This window comes from Piliocolobus tephrosceles, chromosome 20 (genome assembly GCF_002776525.5).
Source record: "Piliocolobus tephrosceles isolate RC106 chromosome 20, ASM277652v3, whole genome shotgun sequence".
Classification (NCBI taxonomy): domain Eukaryota; kingdom Metazoa; phylum Chordata; class Mammalia; order Primates; family Cercopithecidae; genus Piliocolobus; species Piliocolobus tephrosceles.
Genome location: NC_045453.1, coordinates 10699062 through 10722710, shown reverse-complemented (window position 1 = coordinate 10722710; position 23649 = coordinate 10699062). Strand labels below are relative to the sequence as shown.

Sequence of the window (23649 nt, the reverse complement as noted above, 5' to 3'; positions counted from 1 at the left end):
CTTGCAGTGAGCTGAGATCCGGCCACTGCACTCCAGCCTGGGCGACAGAGCGAGACACTGTCTCAAAAAAAAAAAAAAAAAAAAAAGGAAGTAAGAGCTATACTGTGCTCATCTTTGTACCCTAGGAAGCACCTTGTGCAGCATTTTTTGCTTAGTAGGCTTTTTTTTTTTTTTTTTTTTGAGAAGGAGTTTTGCTCTTATCACCCAGGCTGCAGTGCCGGGTTCAAGCAACTCTCCTGCCTCAGCCTCCCAAGTAGCTGGGATTACAGGTGCCCGCCACCAAACTCAGCTAATTTTTGTATTTTTAGTAGAGACATGGTTTCACCATGTTGGCCAGGCTGGTCTCCCCTTCTGACCTCAGGTGATCTACCCACCTCGGCCTCCCAAAGTGCCAGGATTACAGGCGTGAGGCACTGTGCCCGGCCCTTAGTAGGCTCTTGGAAAGCATTTGCCAAACAGTATTGAAAAACAACGAAGGGAGAAGTTCAAAGCTTTTTAATGAGCTGTGTGTGCTGAGACTTGCATGGCTGGGGCAGAAGTGAAAACATCAGGAAATGCGAAGGACTGTGCCTTGGAGGGCGAGCTGATAACAGGCATACAGGCTGGCCAGAGAAGTCAGATATGATGGGCTACAGACCGTCAGCCAGCACTGTGCAGGAAGATGTCATGAATCAGAATATGCAAACAGCCAAATGATGGACACATCGGCTTAGAGCATCGAGAGGCAGGTAAGAGTGCACAGCTGGAAGACTAGGGTATCAGCCTACGTGAGAAGGGGAAGGGAAGAGAAGAGGCCCCGGGAGGTCACAAACAGGGGAACCTGGAGTGGAACTCATTCATTTACCCACTCAACAGAGATGTCTTGAACAGCTAACTGTGCCAGGTGCTGTGCTGGGACAGCAAAGATAAAACAGTCTACATAATCGAGGTGCTTATAATCTAATGAGGTTAATGAATATGAAATTCTTTTTGAAAAATGTAATAATGAGTATTATAAAGGACCTTTCAAACTGTACTGAGTGCTGTGGGAATCCAGAAGGCGGCTGGACTAAGTCTGTTTGAGGGGTGGGGTCAGGAGTGCTTAAAGAAAATGTAACATCTGAGCTGGATTTTGAAGGAGTTTGATAGGCTGAAAAGGACATTCCAAGCAGAGGAAATAATAGCATGCATAAAGGCACAGAAAAGTCAACTTGGAGAGAACAACAGTGGGACATCAGTATCACTAATGGAAACAGAAAGGGGTAAGGAGAGGTTTTTTTGTTTTTTGGCTTATTAGATCACAGCTTTCAGTAGATCATATTATTTTTGATTGATTGATTACTACATACTAGACACTGCGTGAGGCAGTCTGGATAATAACTACTGCTGTCATTACCCACCTACCAGAGAGGAGCAGCTCGTGTTACTGGGGGCTTACTATGTGTCAGGATAGTGCCAAGGGCTTTCTGTATGTTAACTGCTTTACCTCTCAGAAACATTGACAGGCAGGGGCCAGGTGCTGTGGCTCACATGTGTAATCCTAGCACTTTGGGAGGCTGAGGGGGGCGAATCACTTGAGGCCAGGAGTTTGACAGCAGCCTGGCCAACATGGCGAAACCCTGTTTCTACTAAAAATACAAAAATTAACCAGGAGTGGTGGTGCACATCTGTAACCCCAGGTACTCGGGAGGCTGAGGCAGGAGAATCACTTGAACCTGGGAGGCAGAGATTGCAGTGAGCCAAGAACGCACCACTGCACTCGGCCTGGGGGACAGAGCAAAACTCCATCTCAAATAATAATAATAATATTGAGTGACAGGGATTCTTACCCCCATTTTAGATGAGGAAGCTGGCTCAGGCAGAACAAGCTCCTCAAGGCTAGTGGGTGGCAGAACTGGGACCCAAACCCCAGTCCATGCTCTTTTCATACTACCATGTTTGTGTGGGTATAGATTTCAGAGTTGTCTGGAGAACAAAGGAAGATGTTAAATATTAGCATGATAAGGAGGCTCACGAATGGAGCTTAGCAAAATTAAATTTCTCTAATTAGGTCAGAAGTACCCTTGGTGATTTTTTCCTTTTTCATACTTTTCTCCATCATCTGATCTTCTTTTAACCAGTCAGGTACACACTGCACCTTCTAGTTTCTCTATATTGTCACGTAGAAAGAACAAACTCAACAGAGCAATGCCAAACTCCATTTTCTTCTCTTTCCTCAGAACATCGAGACTCTGACAATGTTCAATTCGACATTCTACTTTTAGCCGTATGGCCACATGATTTGAAAGTGAAATTTTCAAATGTAGATCTGAGATACGACTATAGCTCATCTCCAAGAAAGGCATCACCATTGCTGCATTGAACATGCACAGAGATGAAACAGAGATTGGCTTCTGAAGATGACGTTTCTGCCCTGACAGTTTTAGAAGTGCCATAGAAACCAGCGTGCAGTGAAGTTGACTGTTGTCAGGATAGCCCTTATCTAGCCTGTTACAACTCTGTGGCATTGAATATTTACTGCTGAATGGATTCAGGGAAGCCAAACATAAATGTGTACTCAGTGTTTAAAAGGAAATAAAATAAGCAGAATGATTATGGAAAATAAGAAAGTGAGAAAGTGTGGGCAGTTCTCTATCTTCTCAAGTTTTGGTCTGTTTTAAAAAGAAGATGGCGTCACCTTTATTCTCCACCCATCTTACTCCATATAGACAGGGTCAACTTATAAATGGATTAATACACTTCTGACTCCTTTTATGGGTCCCCAAGATGCCACATAGCCACATAAAAAGCTGATCTTGAGATAAGGACTCGAGATGATTCCTTGGCTATCTGTGTGTGAGGAGGTAGAGCTGGCCATCTGAAAGAACTTTGAAGGGTGCCTGAAACTCCAAAATGGCTGTTGTAAACTCTACCCATGATCAGTTGGCTAGGAGTCAGTCTCTGGAGAAGCAATGTAAGAGTTCTAGAAAAAAATTATCACCGCAAGCTTCTCCCTGCCTTATACCTTCCCTCATCAAAGGTCCTGGAGGAACTGAAGCTGTCTGATCTATAATACTCTGACGGCTATGCACTAAAGACATACAACTGCACTTGTTTCTCTAGTGGCAGGGAAAAACTGAATTATGCCCAACCGACCAATGAGACATGTTTTAAAAATGGCAAGGAAAAGAACAGACGGAAGTTAGCTGGCTCATGTGGAGATCATACCTGCCTCCCAACCTCCTTAGTACATGGAGACTGAACTAACAGGTTACAAATATCCCATTCTAAAGAAGGCACCCAGCTTCCCCTTGCCTTCTTTCCCTCTCAAGAGACCTTGTGTGAGTGCAGGAAACATTCAAATTAGATACTGGAACTCCACTTAACTATGATATATATTATAAATTCTACAAATAAGTTCCTCTGCCAAGGTGGAACAGAGACCTAAGAAAATGGGATCAGATCCCAGCTCAAATACTAATTTACTAGTGTCCTTAGGCAAGTCATTTAACTTTTCTTGGCCTCAGCTTCTTTGCTTGGAAACAGGAAGCCTGCACTAGATCAGGGAAGGCAAACAGGGTTCATCCCAAGTGCCAACTCAACCCACTGCAGTGAGTACAGAATATGACACAAAAATCTGCCCTGAAGCTGAGGCGAAGCTCGGCGGAAGCAGCCCTGAAATCATTAGCGATGCCCACCCTGACTGCAGGAGGGGAGAGTGGCAGTGTGTCTCACCCCTGTTTCCCTGATTTGGTGCTCCTGAAGGTTCCTTTGGGCTTTGATAATCTGGGGCATGTCCAGGACCAAAGCACTTTCAATAGCCAGCTGTAACAGATTTCTACCTGCATATTGGTATGTGGATGGATTTAGGATGTTGGCTGATGGCGTTCCCAGAGAGAGGAGCCGCTATGAGAAATGTCTCAAGCTGGAGACACACATCACCGCCGCAACAGGACATGATGGCCAACACTGATGATTAGCTCATCCTTTCATCAATAAATTCATCTTCGCTGTGACAAAGACACAACCCCTGGATCTGCTGTGACCTTAGGCCATTTTAAGACAACAGGGGCATGCAAATCACGTACCCTTCAAATGGGAATGTGATGAGCAGAGATTAAAGGGACGTTCCAGGAATCCAGTAACTTCCTTAAGTGTCATAAATATTTCTCAGTTTACAAAACTTCAGAGTGAAAATCTATATGTACGTTGGACTATATCTGAACCAGACAGGAGAGTTAAGATTTAAAGGGAGTCTTCCACAAATCAATTCACTCAACTCTCACCTTTGAAGAGCCTGAAGGTGACTGTCTTCTTTGTGAAGCAATGACAACTCAGCATCCATGCAGCATTTTTTACTGTGCAAAGCAGGGCTCCTGCATTAACCTTACCTGCTGTACATGCCCTGTGTTGGGTACGTACAACAAATACCATTTTCAGATTTCACAGATGGAAAAAATGAGACAGATGCCAAATGACTACCATTGGGTTTCAGTTGGAGACTTGAGTGGAATGTGATTCTATAGTCCCAGGCCTTTTCTATGAGTCCTTTCACACTGGCAAGAGATGGAGAGCAAAAACCAAATCCTAACAATAGGGACACTTCTCAAGTCCTTACTGAGTGCCAGGCCCTGTGCCAAGCACTTTCATGGATTTCTCATTTATCCTCGCAAGAATTCCAAGAGGTAAAAACTATTACTATTTTTACTTTTCAAATGGGAAATTGAGGCTTAAAGAGATGAATCTCTCCTAAGGTCACAAAGCTCACGGGGAACAGGAAACAGAACAGACACAGGACAGAAACCCATGCGAATTTGGCTCCAAGGCTGTGTTCAATTCACAGTTCGAAAAAGGAAAAAGGCTTTGTTTTATGCACTTTTCACAGTATTAGCATATAAACAAATAGATGGGATATTTTTCTTTATGCCGTATCTGGTGACTAATGCAAACCAGTAGCATTAAAATGTAAGATCACCTAGCTTCTTGGCCTATAATTTCCTCATACATTGAAGAAACTTTTAAAAGGAAAACAAAAAAATCTACAGCTACACCAGCAAATTCCACATGCAATCTGAAAGAGCTAAAAAAAAAAAGAGAGACAGAGAGATACTCTGATAGGTTTTGTTTTGTTCATTCCATAAGAGAGGGTTAGAATAAAAACTTAGATGGTAATTCAGTGAATGGCGCATTAAGTAGAACAGATTGCAATTCACAGCAGCATAAGCCTGTTTGGGGGCTGCTAAAATAAACAGATTCATCTCCAAAGATACACAAGGAGGTGGTATGTGCAGCACCAAGGTGCCATTTCTGCAGGGTTGTGTGTGTGTGTGTTTCCCCCTCTTCCAGCCACATACTCACTTTAAATGTTAATCTGTCCTCAGGAGCACTACCAAATCACCATCTTTCCACACGCCTCCATCTCTTTCAGCAGTCAAGTCGCAAGCCCTCCAAATAAGCATGCGGATGTCATTTCTAATCTGCCCCTGACAGGCAGTGAGCTGCCCCTTGCTGATAAAAGGAGACAGTCATAAAAGAGGCTGCTATGAAGCCAATACGAACCTCTCTTGCTTTAATAACATGGGACATGACTCACAGCTGAAACCTGAGGCCTCCACTCGGTCTCTAGTCATGGGTGGGAATTGCCTCACCATTCAGAAAATGCTGGGTTGCCTTTTTTCTTCCAAAGCAACGGGAGAAACTTGAACCATGGGAGAGGGAAATAACTAGAGATGGGAGAAGCATCAACACCAGCAAAACAAATCTTCTTCCAAAAGCTTCTAAAATAGGGCAGACTATTAGAGAAGTATCCTAGAAACTGCAAGTCTTTTAGCTGGAAAACTGAGGCTGGAGAATCAGTAAGAGAAAATTCTTTCAAAAATGCACAGCTAACCGATGGTAGCTTTGGTAAGAATCCAAGGCTCTCCGACCACAGCTTTGCCCATAAACAAGAGACTGGCTACATGTTGGTTCTGTCTTAGCACATAAGCATGTGGCAGACTTTTACAAACAATCTCATTAATCTTCAAAATGACCCTATAATAAAGCTATCATGAAAATGAACACACACACACACAGGGCAAGGCATTTCCCAAGTGAACAGAGATCACGTGTGGCAAAGCTGAGATTTAATCTTGGGCTTGTATGACGCCATACTCATGTTCCTTCCATATTACCATGATGTTGCCATCACAAGTGTCATGCAAATTCTAAATTTACTTAAATTCAGTCAATTTCTAAATTTACATCCCCAATAAAAAAAAAACCCAGACTGCTCATTTGAATTTTGAAAACTTATACTCCAGTCTTGAGAGAATCAGTACTTCTGTGATAGCAGATACAATAATACAAGGCTGAAAATGACAACCCTACTGGAGAAACGGAGAAAGTAAATAAGATTAGTCCCTATTTGTGAAGACTTAGAGTTAGTTTAGAGGGAGAGACAGATAAGCATGCAGGCCCAAAATACTTGTAATAATAGCTACCACTTAGGGCATACTTCCCTGTGCCAGGAAATATTCCAAGTGATTTACATATACTACATTTACTTAATCCTCCCCACAATCCTACATGATAGGTACTATTATTCTCATCCTTTTCACTGATGAAGAAACTGAAGCAGAGAGTTTAAGTAACTTGCTTGTAATCACCCAGCTGGTAGGAGTCCGAGCCAGGATTTATGTCTATACAGTCTGGCTCCAGAGTCCCTGATCTTCAGCCTGAGACTGCAGTGCAAGGGTGCACTTGGGGCATACAGGAGGGGCTCCAGGTGGTCTCAGGGAAGACTTTCTGCGGAAACTGTCAGGGAAACACTAAGCAAAATGCTTAGTACATGACAGACACTCAATACATGTTTATTGACTAATTTGTTTGTCAAAACTCTGAAGGATACAGAGTAATAAATTAGCCAGCTTCATGAAATGGATGTGGAAAAGATGGCAGAGAGAGGTATTCTGGGCAGAGTTCAGAGCAATGGGCCAATGTCTAGAAGGTCTGAGAAAGCACAAGGTCAGGAAGCGCGAGTGGTACAGAATGGCTTTTGCACATCATGAGGGTGAGGGATGTAGCCAGAGCAGCCGGCAGGGGCCAAACTGGGCAAGGCACCATGAGGCCAGCGCAGGAGGTTAGACTGCATCCGAGGGTGATGCAAGGCCACTGTTTATTGTGTTTGGGTGGAGAAGTGCATACATGAATTTTCATTGTAGAAAAATCTTGGGTTGTTGTGTAGAAAATGAACTGGAGGGCCCAAACCTACAAATAGGCAGACTAGTTAGTTAGGCAGGTGCTGCACTAATGGAAGAAAACAAATGATGGTAGCCTGAATGTAAGTATTGGCAGTAAAGAGAAAGAAAAGTGGATAGGCTGCAGAGATATCAGAGGTAAGCTGACCAGACTACGAGAGGTGGGAGGTGGAGACAGAGGAGTAAACAGATGATGCCTAGGTTTTTGACCTGGTCAAACTGGTAAACTGCCCTAATATGGGGAGTAGGGGAAGAGATTATATAGGGTTAGGGCCACAAGCCTGGTTTTAGACTTGCTAAGTCAGAAGAGCCTATGGGTGATGTCCAGGTGGCAGCTGGCTACATGAGTCTGCAGAGATTGAGGAGGTCCTGGCACCTAGCCCCGATCTCAGCAGACCTTGCAATAAGCCTATGAGCTTGGTAGAGGGAGAGCCTATTAGGACCACTGAATGAGGACAGAGAGGATCAGAAAGGCAAAACAGTGCCCAAGGTCATACTGCAAGGTAAGTGGCAGAGGTGTGAGACAAGAATTCAGGTCCTCTGACTTCTCTTCCAAGAGTAAGAAGGATGATTGTGATTGGCAAGGGGGCAGGCAGGGAGGCAGTAGAGGGTGAATGAGCAAATGGTCGAAACTGGGTATTAGGTAAAAGCACCACGTCCTCCGCCTCCAGCCCCCTTGTCACTAGCTTTTACTGGCTGTAAGCTGCTGTCTTTTGGCAAATCTATGGACTGAGAGAGTTTGGGAACCACAGGTTTAAAGAAGAGCCTAGGCTAGGTGCAGTGGCTCAGGTCTAACTCCAGCACTTTGGGAGGCTGAGGCATGAGGTTTCCTTGAGCACAGGAGTTTAAGTAAACACCCTGGGCAACATAGAAAGACTTCATCTCTACAAAAAAATGCAAACATTAGCCGGGCGTGGTGGCATGCACCTGAGGTCTCAGCTACTCAGGAGGCTAGGGTGGGAGGATTACTTGAGCCCAGGAGTTTGAGGCTGCAGTGAGCTGTGATCACACCACGCCACTGCACTGCACTCCAGCCTGGGTGACAGAATGAGATCCTGTCTAAAAAAAAAAAAAAAAAAAAAAAAGCTGGCAGTGGGAGAGGAGCTGGTAGGAACTCTCAGCAGGATTCGTTTTCAAAGCTTGCCCCAGAATCTTCCAGCAAGTTAGCAGAAAAATCGATGGCAGCCTCACACTTCCACTGCCTACCATCTCACCCAGCGTGTTAGGCGCATGTACCCCACACATTCACTCCTGCACTTCACCCCCTTTCACATAAATCTTTAAATGAGTTTCGAATGCAAAGGACAAAGTCTGTTTAAGACATCAAGTCCTGGGGATACTGTTTCATTATAAGGAGTCCATCTTTTTCTTTTCAGGTAAAGCCTGGAATGATTTAACTGTGACAAAATTAGCATGCAATTTGTAAGTCATTACGGTGTAAAGTATGTAGTAAGAACACTTTATTGAACAAACCTGCTGAGTATAATTTTCCCAGGAACTAAAAAAGAGAAAACCTCTCTCCAAGGCTCTCCTCCCTCTTTTAGAAAAAACCCTGCTAGTACCTATATAATTATGTCTTCCTTCTGATGGTCCAAAGCCAGGCATGCTCTGTACATTTAGCCAATGGAAACGGGAAGGAATCCACAAGAAGTCAGGATGCCTTCCCAACAACAGGCATCTTAGTATTTTCTGGGCTTCAAGTCATTTGGGGAGTCAGGTGAAATCTGCTGAGACAAGAACCCTGGATATTTCCAGATCACAAGAACTGCTGCTCACTAGATGGGTCTTAAGAATTACATGCCCTTGAAAAGTCCAGGCCAAATCTTGTTCACCAGAAACCACTAGGGTATGTCCAGAGATATTATGGCCCTGGAATCTCAGAGACTTTGAATATAACATAAAAGCAGAAGGCCACTGCCCAGGACATGGAAGTCTTTGCTAGTTACAGATTATTGTAATACGTGATTTGAACTAAATGTGTATACAATTATCTCTCAGTCCTGTTGATTCTTCGAAGTATTTTTCCTTATTAAATATTGGTACAGTTATGCCACAGAATCCACAAAACTATACTTAAATATTTTTGGTGACAGGTCTAATCACAGAGAAAACACAAATCAGGGTGAAAAATTAGTGTTAAGAAATAATGTGGAAAGCCCAGGGTGACTCGCCCTATCTTCCTTAATACTCACAGACAGATACTAATTTCACCTAATGAGCAGTGGTCTTTCATTTACTGAATGTCAGGCACAATGTCCTGAGAAAATGATGAACAAGAGAGATTAGAGTCCCAGAGATAGAGAGTAAACAAATAAATGAAATAATTACAGGGTCTGAAGCAGCTAGGGAGAGAGGGCTCTCTCACATATGGTAATCACTGGAAGCCTCTCTGAGGAGGTGACATTTTACTGAGACCTGATAGCAGAAGGAACAGCAGAGAGAGGAGGTTCAGGGCAGAAGGGAGTGGCAAATGTAAAGGAGGAAAGAAAGGCTGTGTGGCAGGAGGGGCCTAGTGGCAGGAGAAGGGGTTGGAGAAGCAGGGAAGAGTCAAGTCATGCAAAACCTTCCGTAGCAGGGAATCAGGACAATGGGTGTGTGCATGTGTGTGGGGACGGGGCAGTGGGGACGCAAACAGTCTCTGTAGAGAAAAGAAAGCTAAAGGTTTTCTGACCACCTTCTGTGTGCCAGGCCCTGTGCAAGCAGCTTTCGTGCATAATACATTCACTGACATCATATCCCTACATACATAACTTCTCAAAGTACACAAATTGGGACATACACCTTAAGCACAAACCAAACACCACCAAGGAAGAAAATAAGGATAGGGCAGTTCAATTGTTTGCCCAGTGGGAGAACCAGGAAAAAGCCTGGCTATAAAGCCCATGCTCTTCCTCTCACACCCTCCACTCGTGGAAGGTGCCCCTCCTCTCCGCCTTCACTTGGCTTCCCACTGCTGCTCCTTTGCTGTTTCACTCCAGACTGGAAATGCCCTAGACATCCCTACCTTTTTAGGTTCAGCACGAATGTTCAGCCACAAAACTAGCCCCCCTAGAGTTTAGGGTGACTCCAGCCTTAGATGACCTCTACCCACTCCCTGGATCCTCCAGTCCTTGGCTGTAGCACCACCCCTAGGCCCATTCTTTTCTTGGCATTTTTACTTCTCACCCCCAGCCGGTGCCTGCCCTTGCAGGCACCTACCTCATCAACATTTGCCAAATGACTAGATTCTCTCTAGTGACCTGGTCAACTGCAAAGCATGGGCACTTGCACTGCGCCCAGAGAAGTCTGAAGTTCACAGGGAAGGTGATGGCTGAGACAATAAAAATACCAATACTTGAGCCTGTTATCTTAGGTTTTTTTGGTTGCAGACTTGGTGAGGTATGTGAGAGATTATTCATTACTGATCTGATAGTCAATGTCATCAAAATGCCCGAAAAATAAGCATTCAGTTCAAGTCAACAAATATTTGCTGAGCTCCCAATTGGTGTAGGACATTCAAATTTAATGGGGGTGAGGAGACAAACTGTCTGCAACTTCAGAGAGAACACGGCATGAGGCAGAGGTAAAAAGGAGGTCGTGTTGTTCTAAGTCACTTTACACCTGTGAGGCGGCTTCATCTGCTAGGATAGCGCCTGAGTGCTGGCAGCAAACACTGCTCACAAACTCATCCCTCACCCCTACCCACCCTGGCTCTCTGCATAACACTGAGGCTGCTGAGCACTAATGGCCTTGGAATGTTTGCCAGTGCCCAGCAAAACGGCCTTGGCATCAAGGAGACAGATGTTTGTCAGGGAACGGCAGGGCCTCGGTGCCCGTGGCACACAGCAGCTCTGTGAATGCTGGGAGAGTGGCTGCAGCGATTACTCTCCGTCAGTGCTAATCAATTTCACACCCTCTTCAATGTTGATAATAGATAATCTTTTGGGAAGCAGGCCAAATTTCCTAACAGCTACGAGCAAGCTGCTCCCTGACACCCAGCCACTTATCCGGTCTCCCTCAAAAAAAGTCTAAGCTGCACCTCAAACAAAGCATCTGACGGTGCCAACACTCTGTTCTGCTAGGCGACTCCTTCTGGCAAGGAGGATGCTCTCACGAAAAGGACTGCCTGCCTTACTAAAAAGTTACACAAGAATTCCAAAGGAAGCTAGGAAATTCTAGTAGCAGCAGCAGCGGCGGCAGCTTCTACTTACTGAGCGAAGTACTTTCTATACTTTATGCTTAGTCTTCATAATAACCTTTAATGGGAGGTGTTTTGTTTTTATTTTTTGAGACAGCTTTTTGCTGTGTCACCCAGACTGGAGTGCAGTGGCACAACCTTGGCTTGCTCCAACCCTCACCTCTAAGGCTCAAGTGACTCTCGGGCCTCAGGCTCCCGAGTAGCTGGGATTACAGGTATGTGCCATCATGCCCAGCTAATTTTTGTATTTTTAGAAGAGATGGGGTTTTGCTTTGTCGACCAGGCTGGTCTCAAATTTCTGACCTCAAGTGATCTGTCCACCTTGGCCTTCCAAAGTTTTAGGCCTACCCAAAAAGGTAGGCTGTCTGGCCTCCCAAAGTTCAGGTGTGAACCACTGCATCTGGCCCAAAAGGGAGGTGTTTTTATTCTAATTTTACAGATGAGAAAACAAAGCTTAGGAAGGTCACCTCGATTGTCCAAGACCTCAGAGCTAGAAGTGGCAAGATTACCTTTTCTACTAGACTGCACCTCTATCTAGAAGACCAGTCAGTCACTGACCAACCTATCTCTGTGCTTTTAATCTATTCCACTGTCCAAAAATGGCAGAGTTACCAAAGGGTGTTTAACTTAACCTGAGGGAATGAGGGAAAACAGGAAGCTTGAGGTGTTGGGTCACCTTGCCCAGTATCAGGTTATAGCCCAGAAACTGAGGCTACATGAGGCAGAGTGACAAGCCATAGCTGGCAGTGATTTAAAGGTGGTGCTTGCTCTTAAATCCTAGGTCTTCTGACTCCCAGGTCTTCCTTTTGCCATCCCTCAAAACCTCCCTAGCAGGTAACATCAGGGATTCCGTCAGGGCTGGAGTTCTAACTGTCTAATGGCTGTTTCTTTACAAAAGTCCAGGGAATTTCAAGTTGTTTCTAATTATCATTCAGATAAAGAGAAGGGGTACATTACTCCCGCAATTTAACAGCCACTGAGTGTCCTTCATGTCCAAGTTACTGTATAGGGAAGAAAAGCTGGAAACGGAAAGTTTAATTAAAGAACAAAAGGGCTGGGGTGAATTGGAATGAAAGAATTGTGGTGGAACATGCTAGTATCTAAAGTCCAGCCTCAGAATTTAGAGTCTTTGCCTTTTATCTTGCAGTAGTATCACTGTATAAAAGAAGAAAGCCCCAGTTAATCAATCCAATCAATCCACAAACTTCTGAGGACTTACTGTTTAGTGATCATAGAGAAATCACAAGAATGAAAAGCACAGCTACCTATCTGCTGGTGTTCATGAATGAAGGTACATTTTATGAAAGGGGAGAGGTGGATAAGAAGTGGCAAAGAGAAACAGGACACAGATAACAAGGTCACTGTCTCCCCACATCTCCCCAGCCCTAGTCTCTCACTCTGGCCTCAGGCATGCCCTGAGGGAAAAGCTGGTATAATTCCCAATGCCCATGAAAGCCTTAGCTGGATGGTCCCAACACAGGGGAGGGGAGGGCTATTCTAAAATTAGTCCTTCCACCAGTGAAGTTCAAAAGCCTCAAGTGTATCTTTAAGACAAGACTGAAAAGAAGGATGGAGTGATGCAGCAAAACAAGATCACAAGGAAAATGAGGTCTCCTGTAGACTTGGAAAAAAGTAAGCCAGGCGTCATTTTATAATGTGACTGAAGACTTGAGAAGTATCTTGTAGGGGAGCCAATATGAATCGGACATTAAATAGTGACAGGAAAACTTACCCTGATTAAGGAACACAGATGGAAAGCTACAGTGGCCAGAGATGGCGGAGAACAAAATGGAAGGAAGTAAAAAACACAGAGGGTGGGGCAACACCATAGTAAGCAGAGCCCCTCAAGAAAAAACGTCCAGCAGGTGTTTCTTCTCTCAGCAGCCATCAACATGAGAAAACAAGAGTCAGCCCTTCAGAACCTGCGGTTTGGCTTGGCTGCAATGCGTCTGAGCTTCCGTTCTCTAGGTCTCCAGCTTTCTGTCTGTAAATGGGGTAACTGGGTTCCAGGACCATTCAGTTTCCTTCCAGCTCCTCTACCCTGTGATCACCCTTCCTCAGCATGCCTCCCTCAGTATTTCAGAAGCCAGCAAGTGTGAGTACTAAGACATGCTCTGCCAACATGATACCAGGTCAGAGCCCTGTACTTTGGCCAGATTTTCGAAGAGAAGCTCTTGTCAAGGGTGCCTGTGCTGTCCAACCAGACTCCCAGGTCAGACCTGGATGGATACTACACATACTTCTTCCTGAAAGGCTGTCACTGTTGTCAGCAGGACAGTCATAACCACTTGGCAGACCATCATCTGCTCTACTTTTACAACATGTTAGATGGCACTGCTGCCCTTACCTATCCTGTGGGGAGATAGGAGCAACAAAAGGGAACCAAATGGAGGGCAAGTCAATAGCTGGTAAAAAGAAAGACAGGGATACGTACGTGTTTTTCCCCTTCAATCTTCTTGTCCGCCACCTGCATTGCACCCAGATATTTAAAATGCAACTCCATTAGTCTGTCAACCTGAAAGAGAGAGATTTCACAGGCCTGAGTGAGAAGGAAAGACAACGCACAGCAAGAGAACAGTGGCGCTCCTATTCATCTCACTGTCGCTCCTTACAAAGGGAGGCCTGCTCCGGCACTCCTTACAGCGGATGAGAGAAGCTTTGCTTAGGGACACATCAGGAATGGATCAAGGGGCTGGGGCAGAACAAAGCAAACACTTAGGATGAATGCAGTTTGAACCAGCCCATTCCCGAAAGGAGGCTACGCATTCTCAGCCCTTCTAGAACTCCCAGGAATGCACGTTGTTAAAAACAAATAAATAAATAAAAATTCAAGTCCCTTCTTGCCAAAAGATGGAGCTTGAAGTTACACACTTGATATTCACTTACAACTTTACAGAAATTTCTTTTTTCAAACTGAAACCTTTCATGTTCAGATTCTGCCCCAGAGCTGATCTTTTTTAAAAAATGCCTGAGTCAAATCTTTTTAGTTGCTTTTGAGTCAGAAGACAGAGCAAGAAAACCTCCTTCAGCAACTGTAAAAAAGGCCCTGACTTTTGCCTGGCAGTAACTTAAAAATCAGTTTTAAGTTGAGCAAAGTTATGCTTTAAACATGGCTTGAGGAACACTCAGTGAGTTTGAAAAAGTTTTGTTTTTTCCCCCAAGACTCCAAAATGACTGAAGAAACACTGTGAAGCCAGCCCAGACTCCTGACTTATCCTTTTATCAGGTTGGCACCATCACAGCCCTTGGCAACTCTGGCATTCATTTACCCAGGAGCTGATACTGGTTGGTTACTAGGAGATGTTCCGTCGACATGCCATCAGATAGTCTGAGAAGACTGTGGTCACACCTTCTTTAGCCAACACTGATGACCCTAAGACCTTAATGTTTCAGCTTATAAAGTATTTTCATGACCATTATTTCCTTAAACCTTAAAAAACACCAGACAAGGTGTGCAGGGAAGATAGGTAGCAAACCCCATTTTAAAGATGAGGAAACTGAAGCACAGATGTTAAATGATGTCACCAGGGTGATGTGACTACTAAGATGCTCCGTGTCCTAACTTGAAGGCCTCTTCATCATGCTATACTCCTGGTGAGGGTAGAAAAAATGGTCAGAGGTAGCTCAAAGAGACAGTCTTAAACCTTTCTTTGGTAAGTTTCATAATGTCTCTAAGCTTCAACTGCCTTGCCTGTCAATGCAAATAATAACTATACAAGGATCAATAAACCACAGTGTTGTGAGAATATATGCAACAATGAAAGTCATCTGCTCTATTACCCAATCCACAGTAGTCACTCAATAAATGGTAGCTCTTATTACTGTTAAAAATCCTATCGTCTGGCATACTAGATAAAGATATAAAATATCCATCTAATCTCATGTAATTGCATTCCCAGCTTCCATAGCCTGATCCGTCTAATCTCATGTCACTGTGTTCCCAGCTTCCATAGCCCATTTAGGGAAGGCTCTACCATTTCCTTATCATTATCTTCATTTTATTACCACCACCTTAGTAAGACCTTGTCTAATTCACCTCCCATTGACCCTTCAAGATACTGAGTATTGATGTCTCCATGTTGAAGATGGGGAAACTGACGTTCAGAGTGGTACACATCTCAAAAGTGGCAAAAACAGGTTCAAATCTCAAGTCTGTATCCAAAGCCAATGCTCTTAATCACTTTGCTATGCTGTGCAACACCCCTCAACAAAAATCCTAGTCTAATCCATGCTCTTTGGGTCTAAAAATCCCCCTCAAGTACTAGTGGTATCATCCTCAGGTGTTACTACTTCCAGAATGCATTTGGAGATGAAAAGCAGAATAACCAGAAAAGCCTTTGACATGCAAAACAACAGGGCCCAGATGCTAGAAAAGAGAATTTTAGGGTAGGACCACTCAACCCAGTATCTGTCAGATCACATCAGGTAAAGAGCCTTTCTATCAGTCCTGGTCCCATCTTTACAGTCCAACAGTCACCCACCTTCTCGCTGTCATTTTCAGTGAATTTATTCAGAAGCCGGGTTCGCTGCTGCCCTCTCAGGTTCCGCAGAAGGGAAGCCAGGATCGAACAGACATGCTCTGGGTTGGGAAAGAGAAAAGAGAACATGCTGAGATCAGAGCAGTAATTATTACCTCTCTTCACCTCGTCTGGTTCTATCGAGGGGGGAATAAGTAGGCCTCTCTGACTGCTGCTATTGATTAATAAGACAAGAACCTAAATTGTGTCACTAAAAAACCGAACCGATCTTCACACTGCACAAAAAACATATTCAAAAGGGATGATATCCTCAAGGACAACTTGAACAAGTAAATCAAAACTAAGTTAGAATTCCTTTTCTGTCTGGAATTAATTGATTTTTATTGTCCACAACAGAATCTCAAACTAATCCTGCCTTTACAGAAATAACCTGTGAATAGAATATGAACACCAGCCATGACATGAACAAATAATGGATGAGACATGTTCTATCGAATTCTCAAATTACCTTATAACTTTCCCAAGTAAACAGCCTGGAATTAAATATGAAATATGACAGGGACCCAGTGCTATCACTTGCATTCTGGGGCAGCTAACACCCCTGCTTCAAGTTTAAAGGTGGCTGGACTGTAAGCACTTCAAAAACAGTTAACAGGGCTTTCTGAGTTCAACAACCTAGCAGCTTCTATTATGAAATACTATTCTTCTACTCTTGGAAGAAGAGGGTAATTGAAGGGTATATTACAGGCTTCAGGTGTAAAGAGATTCTTTTCTTTAAAAAGAACTTTCAAAAAATCAAGAATAATGACCTTGAAAAGGAGGTGACAAAAGTCTACTCGTGGAGAAATGGCAGAACAAAGTTTATTTTGAAATAAAATGCTTACAGTGTGAACAACAAACAGTTTATTTGAAAACCGAGGAGCATCTTCCTATGCCAAAGTTACCTTGGGTTCCCAAGAATGTCACCTGACTACTGAGGTCACAAGGAAGCATTCTTACTTCTCTGATTACAGCACGGATATAATTTTGTGCCAGTGTGTTTTTCTTCACTTAATAAGCATTCCCCACCCCCTCATTTCCCTAATTTCTTAATGTTGGAGTTATTCAGTCCTTAAGATTTCTATTTTCTATCTATATACACATCCCTGGTGATCTCATCTTGTCCTATGGCTTTGAAAACCATTTATATGCTGACGACTCACAAATTTGAACCTATAGGTCAGTCCTGTCCTCTGAATGCTGACTGCTACATTCAACTGTCTACCTGCCCTCTCCACTTGGCTGCCTAACATTCTATCAACCTTTTTTCCTTAACTTTTATTTTGAGACAGGGTCTCATACTGTCACCCAGGCAGTGGCACGATCAGGGCTCACTGCAGCCTCGACCTCCAAGGCTCAATCAATCAATCCTCCTGCCTCAGCCTCCTGAGTAGCTGGGACTACAGGCACACAACACCATGCCTGACTAATTTTGTAATTTCTGCAGAGATGGGGTTTAGCCATGTTACCCAGGCTGGTGCTGAATTCCTGGCCTTAAGCAATCCACCTGTCTTCACCTTCCAAAGTGCTGTGATTACAGGTGTGAGCCACTGTACCTGGCTGGTTCTTAACGTGTCCAAAAATAAGCTCCTGATCTTCCTCCCTAAACCTGTTTCCCATAGTTGTTTCCATCTAACTAATGGCAACCAGAATCTCCAGCTTCTCCAGCCAAAACCAGTGAAAATGCCCTTGTTTCTCTTCTTTTTCACATGCCCCACGAGAAACCTCATCAGCTTTACCTTCAAATCATATCCAGTATCTCACCTCTTCTGACTACTACCACCACTGCTACTACACTACCCTCGTCCACATCACCATCATTTCTTGCTTGGAATAGTCAATAGCCTACTAGTGAGTCCGTCTGCTTTCACCCTTGTCTGCTTTGGCCTAATCTCCATAGAGCAGCCAGCACAATTCCTTAGGTTAACACCTAGAGTCAGGTCTGTTTAAAACACTCCAATTCCTTAGGTTAACACCTAGAGTCAGGTCTGTTTAAAACACTCCAGTGACTCCCCAACTCAGACTAAATGTTGCTTCTAACGTCAGGCTGTTCCTGCCTCGGGGCTTCTGCACTTGCTGTTTCCTCTGCCTGAAATGTTCCTCGGCAGATTATCTGCATGGCTTACTCTTTAAATCTGGTTTTACTCTACTTTCATCCTCTCAGCAAGGCTTCCCTTTGACCACCCTATTGAAAAATGCAATGCCTTACATGGCTATTCTCAAGTCTTACCTGCTTTGTTTTTCTCTTCGTCATGTGTTACTTTCTAAAATACTCTATCACTTATTTATTTATTTATTTATTTTGTTCACCATCTCCCTTCAATTAGAATACAAATTCTCTGCAGGCAGATATTTGAAGTCTGCTCTGTTCATTGCCATATCCGTGGTTCTAAAACAATGTCTGGCACATGGTAGGTGTTTTGCGAATACCTGCTGAATGAATGGGAAGAAAGCAGGTTCTCAACATAAAAGTTTTCAGTGGTGGAGGTGGGCGTGGGGGCAAACAGGCCACTTTTGAATTCTGGATATGTTTCAAATGCCTTCAAATACCTTTTGCACTTCTATATATAATGCCTATCCCCAATTCAGAGCAATACTACCTTTGCATTGCTAATATGCTTTCAAACTGTTCAGTTACAAAATGGTCCTTAAAGAGTTTTTGTACGTGGGAGTAGGTAAATGGCTTTTTCTGAGGGTGCCATCAATTTCAATAACATATTTCTAATTGGTAGAATCCATTTTTTTAGGTATTGAAAATATAACACTTTTCTTAAAATATGCTGTGGACAGAGGTACTATATACCTTCTCAAGACCCCAGGCTCCCCCAGTATCTTCCTCTCAACTTTTATGTAAAGCTGGGATTGAGCTGGTGGAACCTCCATCTGCCGTAATCACTCACTGGGGTGGGGTGAGGGGAGAAAGTAGTGGAGAGAACGGGCCCTGCCTCCACAGGAAGGCAAAAAACCCCATGAACCCAAGGTAAGGACGGTGAGCTAACAGAGCTCAGCTCAGGGTGAGAAAGTAGGGTAAGAAAGGAACGTCTGTGAAGACGCACTTCAGGGAAAGTGCTCCAACCTTTGTGGATGCCAAGGAGAGAAGGTTAGGGGCGGGAAGAGTGAGGGACAGGATCAACTCTGTAACCTTGTGCCAACCAAGTTGGAAGTAGCTGTGATTTCTTTAGCTGGTGAACAGATATGGGACAGGCCATAACAAATGCAGTGAATTCTAACAAGATCAGTTCTGAAACTTTGGAATTATTTAGTATGACAGCTGGCGATAACATCCTGGTATTATATACATGACAATCTGACAACCACAGAGGAAGAAAAAAAAAAAATCAGAGCCAAAGCTCTCATCGATTATTTGAGCCAAATTTCTCATTGTATGATGGAAAACCTGAGGCCCAGAGAGAAATGACTTTTCCACACAGCTAATTGGTGGAAGAGGTAGAACTCAAACTTTGGATTACTCACTCCCTCATTCACTGACCAGTTTACCTCTGTGCCTAGCAAGTGCTGAGTGTTCAGGGCCAAAAACAAACAACACAGCCTCCCTAACCTGAAGGAGCTCTTCATTTGGTGAAGAAAACAAAACAATTACAGCACTGTTACAAGTTCCATTACTGAGGGAGGCAAACAGGATGTGGGCAACATAGAGGAGGCACAACTGACTTCCAAGGAATCCCACGGGACATAACCAACAACTGAAAATCTTAAAAAACAAAGAAGAGCCATAGACAACAAGACAGAGAAAAGGAGAGAACATTCCAGGCAGAAGGAACAATATATGCAAAGATCAGTTTGAATCAGTTTGAATGGAGTGCCATGTCCATGTGGCAGAGGGGAGGCCAGTGAGGAAGGCAAAGGTTGCCTATGGAGAACAGGGGCAAGGGCCTACCAGTGAATTTTAAGCTGGGGAGAGACAGCATTGGATCTGAGTTTGCACCAGTCTCCTCAGCAGCCACAGTCCTTTCAGAGATCAAGATCAAGAAAATGTTTCTCTTTCCTGATACATTTTTTGTATTTCCTTATCAACGTTCCTTCTTTGCCTGGGCTATTAGGAAGCTCAAAGATGAATTTATACTCAACCACAGAAAGCAATTTCTTTTATTCTTTTGTTGTTACTGATTCCCTTCACCCTCTACCAATGGAGTTTAAAATAAAAGCAATGGATGTATGAGGTAAAAATCAAACACATGAAAAGGTACAATGTGTACTTGATATTTATTGAGCATCTATACTATTTCTTTTCCCATATTCCTTCCACGAACCCATTCTTCTCTCCCAAGAAAAACTACAAAGTACCTTGTGTACATTTTCAGGGGGAGAAGTCTGCGTTTCATATATAAAAATATTCCCTAATATATCTTTCCATATCGGCACACATACTTCATTTTTAAAAATGGCTATCTAGAATTCCACTGAGCTTCTTTATCACAGTTTTAACTAGCGCCCATTCCTGGGTATTTTAGGTAGTTTCCAGTTTTGTGTTATTTTATTCTTGCTGTTAGAAGCAATGCTGCAGTGAGTATACAAGTCCACATATTTTGGCTTACTTTTGCACAAATATTCTGAAAGCATATTCCTAGTAGTGGAATTAGGGCATCAAAAGAAATTTACATATGAAATGTTGAAAGACCCTGACAAACTGTCTTCCAAAACGGTTGTATCAATGACATACCCACTATTAGTATATATATGAGCATCTGTCTTCCCATATTCTCACTCAGATTGCATATCATCCAACTTAGTAATTGTGACAACCCACAAGGTGAAAAATGAGATCTTCTTTTGATTAGCATGTTTTTGTTCCTGTTACGAATGAGGTTAAACATCTTTTCCTATGCGTATTAGGGTTCTCCAGAGAAACAGAATAGGAAATAGAAAAATATACAGAAAAAGATTATGAGGGATGGTCTTGTGCAATTACGGAGGCTGAGAAGGCCCGTGATCTGTCATCTGCAGGCTGAAGGCCCAGGAAAGCCAATGGAGTAGTACCAACCCAAGCCCAAAGGAATAATGTCGTGCCAGTGATTTGGGTATCCCACAGCCCAGTCAACTTAACATAAAATTCACCATCACACTATGTTTAATGGCCACTTGTATTGCTTTTTCTTAGAACTGCCTGGCCTTACTTACCCTTTGTTCAATTTTGATTTCTATGAACTCTATATTTATAAATTAAGGATATTACCCTTTTCCATATATGTTGCAAATAGGTTCCCTAATTTAACATTTGTGTTTTGACAAATTCTTATTCAAAGCTAAGATTTAGTGCCACCATATTGTTTTGCTGAAAGCTCCTTCAAATTCCTATTTGAACATAAGTAGGGTATAATGATAACTGTCATCATTTTTATTGTTTATCTATGCCAGTAGGCTTGAGTCTGTACACAATTTTTTTACTGAATCCTCACAACTAAGCTGTGGAAAAGGTACCATCCACATCTCCATTTTATAAATGTGGAACCCAAGGCTCAGCGAGATTAACTGACTTAAGGTCATGTGCTTGAGTAGGTGGCTGGATCTTAGATCTGAATCTAAGTTGCCTGATTCCAAACTGTAAGCTTTTCCTACCATGTTATATTTCCCACATATAAAAGGCAATCATCAATGCTATTAAAGAAGGAAGGTAAATGAGACCATGCAAAGCCTGAAAATATGCCTCATATTTGGGCTCACTGTGCCCAAAAGACAGGCACTATATAAATGTGGATTTAAAAAATTAACAGTTTTAACAAGAATAAAATGAAGTAAAAGGCCATATGGAGTAAGACATGAATAACAACCGTCTTTCTCTATTTTACAGAATTAGTCTTTGCAGAAGCAATTTCCACCACAGTCTAAATAAAGAAGAGACTTTGGGTTTCAGGCAGTTCCACAAAAATACTGAACCAGAACTTCTCAATAATTTTCTCTTTTAATCTTGCTGATTAAGATGGATGAGAAAGAGTTGCAAGAGAATGTTCTTTATATACCTCAACAAGATGGGGGAGGGAGGGCTGGGTGCTGGTGGTGCAGAGAGGGTATCAGGAGCTGTAATTTTCAAAGAGAAAAATGTAATAAATAGAATAACCATCTTCTTTGGCAGCAGATGACACTTGCATGCACTTCCACGGCTCACCCCAGTCTGGAGCAAGATATACCATGATCAATTGCAATGGTATACTAAGAATAAATGACGTTTACCTATTTGTTTGGTATTTAAGGCCAATTGATGCCTATGGCCTTCCACCTCTCTATCTGGATGCTGAGGCATGCCATAGGCTACTGGTGCCTGCCAGATAGGGAAACACTTCAGCCATCCCAAGTTTACACATATATACACACACCAAGTTTCATTAGCTACTAATAAATATAGCTTCCCTAAGAACAGATTTCAGCCCAAGGTGGTGTCAATTTTTCATGCACCAAGGAGATGCGGAGAGCTGCTGGCACAGGGAGCAGGGGAGATAACAGGTTTATCTGTTGGCCAACACTGCTCAGCTGCTCCGTCATTTCGACAGGATAAAATGGAGGTGAAGGATGGTTATGGAGCTGTCAATGCAGACGGAGTGGATGTGGTAGTTCCCACTGCAGAGAACAGCCTCTAAAGGAGGGCCCAGGAAGTGCAGAAAACACACACGTGTATACACACACACACACACACACACACACACAAGGAAGCAACACGGCTCCACCAAGGGGAAGGCTAGGCAAATCTACATTTTCAAATCCCTAGGTAGGGAGGTAGGCAGCCTGGCATCTAGGTGGAGCGTTAGAGAGCCAGGATTGAAATTGTGTCAGTGAGAGTCCCTGCCTGCTGGGCTCCCTGCTCAACAGTCAGACAACTGGCTGCCTCAGACAGACACCAATTACTGAAACCGCCTGGAGGGAGGCTCTAGCCTACCCTTCCCCCAGCTCAGCTCTCTTCAGGGCTTCCCAAGGGTGATTAACAAAGGGTTAGATGGCTGTTTCTATGTGAGAGGGCTAAAAGTTTGATTTTCCAGGGGGGCAGTTCGAGTTTCATAATTTTCAGAGCTGGAAGGAGGGTTAGAGATCTCTGATCTGATTCTGGGGTTCTAAGTATGGAAACAATAGCCCTGAGAAGGAATGTGATTTGCCTCAGGTCCAAAGTACCTTTGTGGGCCACTGGAATCTAGATCTGCATTTTTTTCCCTCCAAATCATAACAGACATTTGCGAGACTGATAAACATGGAGGCATGCGTATCCCTCCCGAAACACATACACAAATGTAACATTTTCCATGGAGTTTCAGAGCAGTCACATCTCTTAGTGATGGCTCCTTAGTTAAGAACTCTTGATCTAGTACACCCAAATCAGATGTCTTTCTAGAACAGCACAGACTGTGGCAGTCACTCCAACCAGCCAAAATGGTGTGCACCATTTCTGTGAAGAGTGGGATGGACTGGCATTTCTTATCCTTACTCTTTAAAAAAAAAAAAAAAAAAAAGTATGGTCCACATTCTAGTAGGTGTTTGGTTAACATTACCCATGCTCTATGAGGAGAGCGATTTATCCACAGACAGGCTTGCTTATAAGTAGGCCTATTATGGTTCCATTGCTGAAAAAGGCACACAGGCATATGGAGAACACTAACTTCTGGGATCTGCTCCAGACTGCCAATAAGTGACTTAATTAATCTTATGTGGGGCTTTAGGATCAGAGAGACATGGATTCAAATCTTGTCTCTGGCACTCACTAGCTGGTTAAGCCATAAGCATGGAGCTTACCCTCTGAATCTCAGTTTTCTTATTT

General features: G+C 43.3%; 1 protein-coding gene and 1 long non-coding RNA gene across 2 annotated transcripts in view; one reads left to right on the top strand and one right to left on the bottom strand.

Annotated features, from left to right (window-relative positions):
• CTNNBL1 (catenin beta like 1) overlaps positions 1-23649 on the bottom strand; it is a 177614-nt gene that overhangs the window by 16039 nt on the left and 137926 nt on the right. Inside the window, exons 12-13 of the mRNA XM_023227877.2 lie at positions 15855-15952; positions 13808-13888 (exon numbers count right to left, since the gene is read on the bottom strand). Of these exons, the coding sequence (XP_023083645.1) occupies positions 13808-13888; positions 15855-15952 (179 nt within the window). The remainder of the gene's footprint in view (positions 1-13807; positions 13889-15854; positions 15953-23649) is intronic.
• Positions 525-2588, top strand: LOC111553219. Its single transcript, XR_002734852.2, has 2 exons — positions 525-728; positions 2199-2588. It is a non-coding gene; the product is annotated as an uncharacterized LOC111553219 (long non-coding RNA).